The 13,046-nt window shown below is 43.7% G+C and overlaps 1 protein-coding gene across 5 annotated transcripts in view; it reads left to right on the plus strand.

Annotated features, from left to right (window-relative positions):
* Positions 1-13,046, plus strand: part of DAG1 (dystroglycan 1) — a 72,161-nt gene that overhangs the window by 43,410 nt on the left and 15,705 nt on the right. For all 5 annotated transcript variants that reach the window (XM_045496849.1, XM_045496848.1, XM_045496850.1 and 2 more), the window contains one exon: positions 8,413-8,797. In XM_045496849.1, coding sequence (XP_045352805.1) covers positions 8,522-8,797 — 276 coding nt within the window. In that variant the 5' untranslated portion in view covers positions 8,413-8,521. The remainder of the gene's footprint in view (positions 1-8,412; positions 8,798-13,046) is intronic.

Raw genomic sequence — 13,046 nt, forward strand, 5'->3', positions numbered from 1 at the left:
TAAGGTCCTATTTTAGGAAGGAAAGCAGTTATCAATTTGGAGACCCTTGTAAATCCCTCCTTTTCCCTTAGCCCTCTCTTTCTAGAGTGACCATGATTCTGAACTTGGCCCTGAAGATCATGTGCATGATTTTATTTATTACAAACATATGAATGTATAAACTATATATAAACATTTTGCATAAATAGTATTTACATCTTTATGCAATGGGCATTTTCTGCTAAACATTTTTTGAGGTTTATCAATTTTGTTTCTTAAATTTTAGTTCATTTTAATTGTCCTACTGAGTTCCCATGGCGTGAAGTGCCTGTTGATGCTTTCTCAGTTGATGGACGTTGGCATTGTTTCTAGCATTTCAGTGTTCACTCTGTCTCTGTGTGTATGTGTGCATACATGTATCTCTGCCTGTATATTCCTCAGGGTGTGTGTCTAGGAGTGGAAGGGCCCAGCTGTGTGGTGTGTTCTCTGTTTCATCCCCTCCATGATACAACATTTGAACATTTTCACCCATTCGCATTGGCATGGAATGGTTTTTCATGTTGCTTTAATTTTTTCCCCCCTGATTATTAGTGAGGTTGAACCATCTTTTTGTATGTTGACTGCTATTTAGGTTTTTTCTGTGAGTTTACTTCTTTTCGCTTCAACCAATTTTTATTATTTTAGGGCACTTGATGTATTTTGATGGAGATCCTTTAGCCATCATATGCATTGGAAAAGCTCTCTCCCAGGCTGGGGTTGGTCCTTCTAACTTTCTTTATGATGTCCTTTACTGTATAGAAATTTAAAATTCAAAAAATTTTTTTTTTAATGTTCTAACTTTTGGTTCTTTCTTTAAAATTTTTTTTTTAAGTTTACTTATTTATTGAGAGAGAAAGAGAGGGGAGGGACAGAGAGAGAGAAAGAGAATCCCAGGCCCAGCCTGATGTGGGGTTCGAACTCACGAACCATGAAATCATGACCTGAGCTGAAACCAAGAGTCAGACACATTACTGAGTGACCCACCCAGGCATCCCTAAAATTCAAATTCTAATTTATCTTTTTTTTTTAAGATTAAAATAAGTTTTTGAGATAATTGTGGATTTACATGGCAGATGTTAAATAATACAGAGATCCTATGTATGCTTTATACCCAGCTTCCCCCCATGGTAACCTCTTGCAAAACTATAGTACAACATTACAACCAGGATGCTGACATTAATACATCAGAATACAGAATGTGTTCATTACCACAGGATCCCTCACTTGGCCCTTTTATAGCTATACCTATTTCCTTCATGCCCTGAGCACCTCTTAAACCCCTGCAATCACTAATCTGTTCTCCATTTCTGTAATTTTGTCACTTCAAGAACATTATAGGGGTCGTGGTGGGGAAAAAAAAAATTATAAAAATATAATGTATATAATATGTATATGTAATGTATGTATAAAAATATAGTATGTATTCCCTTGAGATTCATCCAAGTTGTCGAGTGTATCAATCAATAGCTCATTCCTTTTTTATTGTTCTTCAGTATTCCATGATATGGATATGCCATAGCTTGTTTAACCATTCATCCATTGAAGGACAGACATCTGGATTGCGCTATTGGTTGAAAAAGCTGTTTTCCCCCATTGAATTGCTTTTGTATCTTTGTCAAAAATCAGTTGAGGGGCACCTGGGTGGCTCAGTTGAGCATCCAACTCTTGATTTCAACTCAGGTCAAGATCCCAGGGTGGTGGGATTGAGCCCCACATCGGCCTCTGTGCTGAGCATGGAGTCTGCTTGGGATTCTCTCTCTTTCTTTCTCTCTCAATCTAAAATTAAAAAAAAAATAAATAAATAATCTATTTATGGGTTCTCAATTCTGTTCCATTGATTTATGTTAGTCCCTCCACTAATAGCAGTCTTGATTTTTGTAACTAGCTAAGTTTTGATACTAGGTAGAATAATTCTTTTTTCTTCTTTTTCAAAATTATTTTTGGCTGTTATAGCTCCTCTGCCTCTCCATATAAATTTGAGAATAGTCTTGTCTATGTCTACAAAATTTCTTTCTAGAATTTTGGTAGGGATTTCATTAAACCTTAAATTAGTTTCCTAGGGCTACTGTAAACAATTACCACAACCTTAGTGGCTTAGGTAATATACATTTATTTTCTCACAACTCTGGAGACCAGAAGTCCAAAATCAAGGAGTTGGCAAGGGCTGTGCTCTGTCTGCGGACTCTGGAGATGAGTTTATTCCTTGTCTATTCTATTTTCTGGTAGCTGCTGGTATTCCTTGGCTTGTGGCCACATCACTCCAATATTCTCTTCCTCAATTTTCACATCTCCTTCTCCCTCTGTGGTGTGTGTAGTCTTGCTCTGCCTCTCTCTTATAATGACAGTTGTGGTTGGATTTAAGGTCCACCTGGGCGGGCGCCTGGGTGCCTCAGTTGGTTGAACGTCCCACACTGGGTCAGGTCCTGATCTCAGTTTGTGAGTTTGAGCCCCACATTGGGCTTGCTGTTGTCGGTGCAGAGCCCCCTTTGGATCCTCTCTTCCCTTCTCTGTCTGCCCCTCCCCTGGTCGCACTCTCACTCTCAAAAGAAAGTAAATTTAAAAAAAAAAAAGGTCCACCTGGGTAATCTCCCTAGGTCAAGATTCTTTTTTTTTTAAATTTTTTTAAATGTTTATTTATTTTTGAGATAGTGCAAGTGGCGGAGGGGCAGAGAGAGAGGGAGACACAGAATCTCAAGCAGGCTCCAGGCTCTGAGTTGTCAGCACAGAGCCTGATGCGGGGCTGTAATTCACAAACTGTGAGATCATGACCTGAGCCAAAGTCAGACACTTAAGCTACTCAGGCTCCCTCCTTTTTTTTTTTTTTTTTTTTTTTTTTTTTTTTATATTTATTTATTTATTTATTTATTAAAAAAAATTTTTTTTAACGTTTATTTATTTTTGAGACAGAGAGAGACAGAACATGAACGGGGGAGGGGCAGAGAGAGAGGGAGACACAGATTCGGAAGCAGGCTCCAGGCTCCAAGCCATCAGCCCAGAGCCCAACGCGGGGCTCGAACTCACGGACCGCGAGATCGTGACCTGAGCCGAAGTCGGACGCTTAACTGACAGCCACCCAGGCGCCCCAATGTTTATTTATTTTTGAGAGAGGCTGGGTGTATGTGTGTGTGTGCGTGCGCGCGCTCACACACAGAGGAACGACAGAGAGGGAGAGAGAGAATTCCAAGCAGGCTCCACACTGCCAGCGCAGAGTCCAACATGGGACTTGGTCCCACAAACTATGAGATCATTACCTGAGTCAGTTCCATTACCTGAGTAAGGAACCCCACAATTTTGTATTTTGTTCTGCAACTCTAGTTCTGTTTTGCCTGGCCTTTTGTTGTTGTTGTTGCTTTCTATTTTTTTTTTTTTTTTAGAGAGAGAGAGCACAAGTGGGGTGAGGGGCAGAGGTAGAGAGAGAATCTTAAGCAGGCTCCACACTAAGTGTGGAGCCTATTGGGGCTCAATCCCATGATCCTGGGATCATGACCTGAGCCAAAATCAAGAGGTGGATGCTTAACTGACTGAGCCACCTAGACACCCCATAACCTGGCTTTTTTCGGATACTCTAGGATTTATCTTATTTATGATGGAGAAGGGAGAGAGGACCCTAATTGTATTTGGTTTTCTACATGAATGACCACTGGTCCGGGTGCCTTTGAACAGCTCCTTTGCAAGCTGATTTTGGGCTTTCCCTTTAGTTCCTCAGTCCACTTCTACTCTGCTGCTGACAGGGGAGGGTAAGGGAGGTGTGTACTGCCTCATTACTGGAAAGTAGAGGTAGAAGTCCAGGTTCCTTACTCACCTTTTTTTTTTTTTTAACTTTTTATTTATTTTTGAGAAAGATGTGAGCAGGGGAGGGGCAGAGAGAGAGAGGGAGACACAGAATCTGAAGCAGGCTGCAGGCTCTGAGCTGTCAGCACGGAGCCCGACGCGAGGCTCGAACTCATGAGCTGTGAGATCATGACCTGAGCCGAAGTCGGGACGCTTAACCGACTGAGCCACCCAGTCACCTTTTTTTTTTTTTTTTTCAACGTTTATTTATTTTTTTTGGGACAGAGAGAGACAGAGCATGAACGGGGGAGGGGCAGAGAGAGAGGGAGACACAGAATCGGAAACAGGCTCCAGGCTCTGAGCCATCAGCCCAGAGCCTGACGCGGGGCTTGAACTCACGGACCGCGAGATCGTGACCTGGCTGAAGTCGGACGCTTAACCGACTGTGCCACCCAGGCGCCCCCCCCTTTTTTTTTTTTTTTAACTGAAGCATAATTAACTAACATACAGTGTTCTGTTAGTTTCAGGCATACAATATAGTGATTCAACAATTGTATACCTTCCTCAGTGCTCACCACAATAAGTGTAGTCACCATACATTATTACAGTATTACTGACTATATTCCCTATGCTGTACTTTTTATCTCCATGACTTATTTATTTTATAACTGGAAGTTTGTACCTCTTAATCACCTTTATCTATTTTCCCCATTCCCCCACTTACTTCCCCTCTGGCAACTATCAGTTCTCTATATTTAAGAGTCTGCTTTTTGTTTGTTTGCCCCACTCAGCCTTTTTCGACACCTGAGGACTGGTAAAGTCCTTTTTAACTGCTGGGTGGGGGGTGGGAATTCTAGTTCCTTAGGCCTCTTTACCACTGAGCACTGGTGAAAGTTCTAGCACCATCCCTGCAGGTAGGGGGAGACACTCCTGTTATATTGCTTGGATGGGCATAGAAATCTTGGTTTGGTTTCCATTGAAACCTAGGGACTAGAGGAGTAGGAGGGGTGGTGCATTGTTAATTGGCCAGTGGGGATGAAAGTCCCAGCTCCTTACTTGGCCTGCTCTGACACTGCCCCAGTGGGGATATTAGGGAGCCTTATTACAGCATCATGAGGGTGGAAGTCTTAGGCTCTCCACTTGGCCTTTACTGGCACGGGTGGGAGTGGGGCCACAGTTTTTTTCTGTGGTGTTTGGCCAGAATAGAGCCTTTATTGTCTAAATGTTTTCTGTCTTGCTAGGCTACTCCCTTCCTGCTCCTTTGGCTAAAGAGAGCAGACTTTTGTTGGGACTGTTTTTTGTGTCATCTGTTGGCATTTCTAGGTTGCCAGCCTCTTCAGCTTCAATTCTGGGATATATGAGGCAAAAAGAAAACCCAGGGAACTCACCACTGTGTCTTTCCTTGAGTCCTGGGGTCCCTCATTGGTCTGCCTTCTTCTCTTAACTTTTTAGAGTCTGATGTTTATTTTATATATACTGTCTAGGATTTTTTGTTGTGTTTAGTGGGAAATGGGAAAAAATACATCTATCTCATAATTCTTAGAAGTGGTAGTACAGTTTTTTTCTTTTATGCTTTGTTTTTTAATGTCTTGTTAAATGTAATCATTCTTTATCCTGACATTTATTTCACTATATTGTAAAATTTTTAAAGTTCTCCTTTTTTACATTTGTGTATGTAATCCACCTGGGATTTATCTTATTTACGATGGAAAAGGGAGAGAGGACCTAACTGTATTTGGTTTTCTACATAAATGACCACTGGTCATTTGAATAGCTCCTTTGCAAGCTGATTTTGGGCTTTTCCTCTGGTTTCAGAGTCCACTTCTAGTCTGCCGCTATAATACTGCTTTAAATACAGTAGCTTTATGATGTCTTTGTTTGGTAGGTTAGGATTCCCAGCCTTCAAAATTGTTTTACTTGGGTTTTGGCTGTCTCATGAATTTTAGTTCAAAAACAAAGTAAGAATGGGAATGGCAAAATCAGTAACAACACAAACAAAACACAAAAAACCCAAACTATTGGAATTGGTTTGGATTTGATTGACCTCACAGTACACACTGCCCATTTCAGTGGCCTTTTTTTTTTTTTTTTTTTTTCTTTTAAGTAATACTCTTTACTTTGTATTATCCTGGTCAGGAAACATTATGTAGCCCCTGGGCCGCTTGGCTCAGGGCAGGGCTTAATTCTTTTCTAGAATGGGAAATTGCTTGTTATGACTGTGGTCACCTTGAGGACACCCAGCAAGTCCCACAGTGCATCTATGTGGCTGTCAGGCTTGGAGCAAATGTTCTGAGCTGCCTGCACTGAAGTGGGTGAGGGGTTTGAGGGACAATGTGCAGGGTTCTAATTTCTCTTTTGGGGGTGGGGGGCAAGAGGCCAAATAAGTTTTGTTTAGGGGCACGGAGTTTGCAAATATGTTTTTGTTAATTAAATTTTTTTTTTTTCAACGTTTATTTATTTTTGGGACAGAGAGAGACAGATCATGAACGGGGGAGGGGCAGAGAGAGAGGGAGACACAGAATCGGAAACAGGCTCCAGGCTCTGAGCCATCAGCCCAGAGCCCGACGCGGGGCTCGAACTCACGGACCGCGAGATCGTGACCTGGCTGAAGTCGGACGCTTAACCGACTGCGCCACCCAGGCGCTCCATGCAAATATGTTTTTGATAAACAAATCCTATGATTAGTGTTTGGGGTGTGAGGAGTGGGCAGTTGCTGAACTTGTCTGTGCAAATTCTTGTTTTTTTGTTTTTTGGTTTTTTTAGTCTCTTCAAAAGCATTGTTTTAAGACGTAATAATTGTTACATTTGCCACATTGTTTGATCTCTACATACACACACAGCATTTTTTTTCCCCTTGAAACATTTCAAAGTAAATTGCAGAGATTTTTGATACTTCAGCTGTAAATCCTTCAAAATTGAGGACAGTCTCTTATAGAACCACCCCACCATTGTCTCACCTAAGAACATTAACAATAAATCCAGTCTCCAGCCCAGCGACGCAATTCCCAATTACTCCTTTTGAAGCTGGGCTTATGTGTTTTCTGTTTTTTGGGGTTTAAAAAAATTTTTTTGTTTTAAGTAAATTCAGATCCAGTCAAGATGCACACTCTACATCTGGTTTCTGTTCCTAAATCTAGAACAGCCCCCTTGTGTTTAGGGGTGTCAGCATTTGGACAGACCAGGCCAATTATCTTGTAGAAGGTCCACATTCTAGACTTGTCTGATTGTGTCTTTATGACTCCTGTGTTTGCTGTAAACAGGGAGTTAGGTCTAGAGCAGCATTGCCCAACAGCAGTATACACGATGTGAACCACACACGTGATTTAATATGTTCTGGTAGCCACATGAAAAAAATGTTTATTTATTTATTAAAAAAATTTTTTTTAATGTTTATTTATTTATTTATTTATTTATTTTAAAAAAAAAAATTTTTTTTTTCAACGTTTATTCATTTTTGGGACAGAGAGAGACAGAGCATGAACAGGGGAGGGGCAGAGAGAGAGGGAGACGCAGAATCAGAAACAGGCTCCAGGCTCTGAGCCATCAGCCCAGAGCCTGATGCGGGGCTCGAACTCACAGACCGCGAGATCGTGACCTGGCTGAAGTCGGACGCCTAACCGACTGCGCCACCCAGGCGCCCCTTAATGTTTATTTATTTTTGAGACAGAGAGATAGCATGAACAGGGGGGAGGGTCAGAGAGAGAGGGAGACACAGAATTTGAAGCAGGCTCCAGGCTCTGAGCTGTCAGCACAGAGCCCATTGTGGAGCTTGAACTCATGAACCGCGAGATCATGACCTGAGCCGAAGTTGGACACTTAACCGACTGAGCCACTCAGGTGCCCTGAAAAAAATATGTTTAAATAAGAAGATGCAATTGGGGGATGCCTGGGTGGCTCAGTTGGTTAAGCGTCCCACTCTGGGTATCAACTCAGGTCTTTTTTTTTTTTTTTTTTTTTTTTCCGACTCAGGTCTTAATCTCATGGTTTGTGAGATCGAGCCCCGAGTGGGGCTTTGCACTGACAGCATGGAGCCCACTTGGGATTCTCTCTCTCCATTTTCTCTCTCCCCTTCCCTGCTCGCACATGTGCATGTGCACACTCCCTGTCTCTCTCAAATAAAAGAAGATGGGATTTATTTCAGTAATGTGTTTCATTTCCCACATTTCTTTATTATTTATCATTTATTAATATTCATTATTTTCTTTATTTTTTAAAGTTTACTTATTTTGAGAGAGCGAGCACACACACAGTGGGGGAGGGGCAGAGAGGGAGAGAGAGAATCCCAAGCAGGCTCTGTGCTATCATGACATGGGGCTCGAACTCACAAAACTGGGAGATTATTACCTGAGCAGAAATCGAGAGACGCTCAACCAATTGAGCCACCCAGGTGCTGCTGTGCTAACTTTTAAAAACCCAGTATGTATTTTACTGGGCCAGCCACATTTCTAGTGCTCAGTGGCCACATGTTGCTGATGCCTTTGAACTGGGCAGCACAGGGTGAGACTTGATCCAAGTCAGGGTAGATATTTTTGGCAAGAACACTTAAAGGGTAGTAACTGCCTGTGTACAACTTTGAAACCATGGGGTTTGCTAAAGTCTGAGTCTACTCTTCTTCTCTTTCAGGCCCTGGGATGGAGCCGGTGTGCAGAGGGCGGTGAGGACCCAGCTCTGGGACCACATCACTTGCCTCCTTTCTTAGTGAAACTGTCGGCTTGAGTAGTCTCAGGCTTGGATGATGATGTCTTCGGGCCTCTCGCTGCTGCTCCCCCTCTGGGGGAGGACCTTTCTTCTTCTGCTCACTGTGGCCGTGGCTCAGTCCCATTGGCCTTCGGAGGCCAGCAGAGACTGGGAGAACCAGCTTGAGGCGTCCATGCACTCAGTGCTTTCAGACCTTCACGAGGCTGTTCCCACAGTGGTGGGCATTCCTGATGGCACGGCTGTCGTTGGGCGCTCATTTCGAGTGACCATTCCAATGGATTTAATTGCTTCCAATGGAGAACTCATCAAGGTGAGATTGGATATAAAACTTACGTAAATGAGGGAGAATTCTCATCTGCATTTTAGTTGTTTTTTGTTTTTTTAGTTTTAGTTTTCCATTCTAAGCTCCAGCAACTCTGAGCTCAGTTCTTCTAGGACCTGTACAGTTACCTTAAGAGAGGGACAACCACTGATGTTTATAAGAGGGTTCCCAGATATCCTAGAATAGCATCCTAAACTTTTATTCTTGCTCTCATTTTGAAGGTGTTACCATTAAAAAGCCTTTACATCTGTGATTTGGAAGATTCTTGGTCATCAGGTTAGGATTTGATGGAAGAGCTTTGTGTGTAGGCAGAGGTCTCCTGTCTTTAACCATGGGATTAGACCCAAGAAATAAGAACTGTTAAATGATTTGAACCTATTTTCTTTTTAAAGTTTTTATTTTTATTTGAGAGAGAGCGAGCACATGTGCTGGGGAGGGGCAGAGGGAGAAGAAGAGAGAGAATCTTAAGCAGGCTCCATGTTCAGTCAGGAGCCCGGTGTGGGACTCGATCCCATGACCCTGGGATCATGACCTGAGCCAAAAGCAAGAGTTGGACGCTCAACCATTTTGTTTTGCTCACAATTTTGTGGCCAGGAATTCCGGGATTCAGAACTCATCTGGGAACCTCATTTCTGCTTCACGTGGCACTAGCTAGAATGGCTCATCTGGGTCTGGAGGATCCATTTCCAAGATGTTGGGTTTTTTTTTGTTTGTTTTTTTTTTAAATGCTTACTTATTTTTGAGAGAGAGTGTGTGTGCAAGAGCTGGGGAGGGGCAGAGAGAGGGAGACAGAGGATCCAAAGAGGGCTCTGTGTTGACAGCAAGAGAGCCCGATGCAGGGCTCAAACTCACAAACCATGAGATCATGACCTGAGCCGAAGTCGCTTAACTGACTGAGCCACCCAGTGCCTCCTAAGATGGTTTATTAATGGCTGGCAAGTTGGTGCTGCCTGTTGACAGGGAGCTTAGCTGGGGCTGTTGGTTAGGGTCCTAGGTTCCTCTCCATGTAGACCTTTTCATGAGCTGCTTGGATTTCCTTATAGCACAATAACTGGGTTCCAAGATTGGGTATTCCAAGAAACAGGAAGTGGAAGCTGCCAGTCTTTTAAGGCCTGGCTTGGTAACTTGCATAGCAACACTTCCATTGTACTCATTGGTCAAAGCACACACAGCCTTCGGTGGGTCCTTATCCTCTTTCCCCTCTCTGACCCATAAGCCCCAGGCATCTAGATTAGAAATGGTCACAAATGCTATGGCCACTCTTTCCATTGAGAGGTGAGTCTGTGCCCCTTTCCCTTGAATCTGGGCAGACTCACTCCTTACCTGCACCTTCTTTGTGCTCCTTTCCTTTTCCCTGTTGGCCCCCTTCTCTTTAGTTCATGGCTTGTTCCCAGGGTGGGCCTTGTGATCTCAAAGATGGTCATATTTCTGAAGATCCTGGCTTGCACAGAGCTCTTTCTAGTTTGCAGAAGATTTCCATGTAATCTTTGTAATGCCTCTGGAAGCCACAAGCTAGTTTGACCATTAGAAAAAGAAGAGTGGCAGTTTTGGAAGTACAGTCCTTGCCCAACTTCAAGTTTGAGCTTTTGAATATCCAAACCCTGCAGTGGTTGCCCTTGTTCAGTGGCCATTAGAATGTTTGACATGCATTAGTTTTGACGAGAGGTGCCTTGAATCAATATAGTGAGCTGGGTATTTGCTGTATCTGGCAGAGAGACATTTAACAGGCTTATTCATCAGGGGAGTAAAGAGATTTTACTGGGAAAACAGGATTTTATCTGAGCACATTTATTTGTAGAAAGCAGACCATTTAGTAGCTGATTAGCCTGTGGAAGAACAGATGAAAATGTGTGATTCTTCTACCATCAGAGCTGTGTGGGGTGGGAAATCAGATCAGAAAGCCTGACTTCATCTCTGGAGCTTCCATTTCCCTATATGTAAAACAAGATTGATAAATCTTTATATAAAAAGAGTTGAGGGGCTCCTGGGTGGCTCAGTCGTTTGGGCGTCTGACTTTGGCCGAGGTCATGATCTCACGGTTCATGGGTTTGAGCCCCGCATCAGGCTCTGTGCTGACAGCTTAGAGCCTGGAGCCTGCTTTGAATTCTGTGTCTCCCTCTCTCTCTGCCCCTTCCCTGCTCACACACTCTCTCTGTCTCTCAAAAATAAATAAACATTGAAAAAAAAAAAAGTTGAGGGTTTTTTTCTTATTATAACAATGATCTATAAATGTGTGTTGTAGGGGCACCTGGGGGGAGGGGCTCAGTTGAGCATCCAATGCTTGATTTCTGCTAAGGTCATGATCCCAGGATGGTGGAATCCAGCCCATGTTGGGCTCAGCGCTGAGCGTGAATCCTGCTTAAGTTCTCTCTCTCTGTCTTTCTCTCCCCGCCTCCCTCCCACCCCCCCCCCCCCCGCGCTTGCACTCTGTCTCTAAAATCAAAACAAAAACAAGCGATTTAAAAAAATGTATTCTTTGGGAATGTGGCTTTTATTTATTTTTAATTAAAAAATGTTTAATGTTTATTCATTTTTGAGAGAGAGGGAGAGAGAGAGAATGAGCGGGGGAGGGGCAGAGACAGAGGGAGACACAGAATCCAAAACAGGCTTCAGGCTCTGAGCTGTCAGTACAGAGCCCGATGTGGGGCTCAAACTCACAAACTGTGAGATCATGACCTGAGTTGAAGTCGGATGCTTCACCGACTGAGCCACCCAGGCACCCCTTTATTTTTTTTTTTTTTTAATGTTTATTTATCTTTGAGATAGAGACAGAGAGGGGGACAGAGGATTTGAATTGGAATGGCTTTGGAGCTTGAACTTACGAACCATGAGATCATGACCTGAGCCAAAGTTGGATGCTCAACCGACTGAGCCACCCAGGCACCATGACTTGCCCAATATTCTTATGTATGTGAGGAATATTTCAGATCTTGGTCCCAAGGAGTGTTCTTGGGGTGACCTCCAAATTATATCCATCACTATTACCATCATCCAAGCTTCCACTTATTTCTTCCCAGGCTGTCTCCCTCTGATCTTGACCCTTTCATCTGTTTTCCACACTGAGGCAAGAGAGATGTCCTTATCTTTGTAAAGCTTGAATCTGCAAACACCTCCCCTTCCCCCAACCATTACTGAGCTGCACTTAGGATCAAGCCCCACATGATCTGGCCTCTGGTCTCCTCTCTCTCTCTCCTTTCCCTTCAGTGACTGTAAATCTCCTTTGGATTGTCAAAGCCTATGAGACTAAGCTTGTCCAAGCCTTATGTGGGGTTCTCAGGTGAGGGTTGGTCTTCCAGCCATTTTGGATGTGGCCAAATTGCCTAATGAGAACTCAGAGGCAGAACAGGGGCCTGTCCTGCAATCTGATGAGATTTGATAGTGTGGTTGTCATATTTGCTGTGACTAGTCAGGGGATATGCATGGGGATTGGTGGTGGACTAATTCAGTGTTCGCAGTAGATTAAGCAATAGTCTATTGAAGGGATAGAAAAGTCCGTCACATTCTAAGTGAGCTGCCCTGGCCGCCTGCCCAAGTCTTGTTTGACCTGTGTGTGTCAAACCTGTGTGGGTATGCTGACTATTTCAGAAGTTTGTGGCAACTCTAGGAGTCACAGCAGAGGTTTGTACTGCTTCACATTAGCCAAGCGTGCTAATCAGGTGACATCAGCTTCCCAAAGCAAGGGCTTCCCTGTACTTTACACACCAGGCAGAAAGGTAAAAGAAGAGGGGACCCACCTGTCTGGAGGAGGTAGCCTTGAGGTCCTAGACTCTCTGCTTTGCCCCACATCTGATACTTTTTAATGTCCAGACAGCCCTTGTCCGGTTTCAGCTTGGCCTGCACCCGTTGCTTCTCCTGCTGTTTTGTAGCTCTGCCTCAAGAATTGATCTGCTGCTATTGACCTCAACTTAATTCCCAGATCGATTCCATTGACCTGATGATGCAAGAAGGGGCTCTGAGCTGCCTCCAGGCCCAGTGGCCAGCATGACCTTCTGGAGAGACTTGTGCCTTGGAGCTCTCTTCTCTTCTGTGGGCTTAGGACACTCTAAAGCAGGTGGTCTTTGCATGTGCTCTCTTGGACCACTCTGGATACCTGTATGCAAAGCTCACCCCAGGTTGACTGTCCTTTGCTCTCACAGCTGCCTGTGAACCCTAGAGCACCCTCCCTCTTCATCAGGGTTTGTGGGAATGGGTCCCACAGAAGCCAGCTTGGCCTTTGTTGGATAGATCATTGGCTGTC

This window comes from Leopardus geoffroyi, chromosome A2 (assembly GCF_018350155.1).
Source record: "Leopardus geoffroyi isolate Oge1 chromosome A2, O.geoffroyi_Oge1_pat1.0, whole genome shotgun sequence".
Taxonomy (NCBI): Eukaryota; Metazoa; Chordata; class Mammalia; order Carnivora; family Felidae; genus Leopardus; species Leopardus geoffroyi.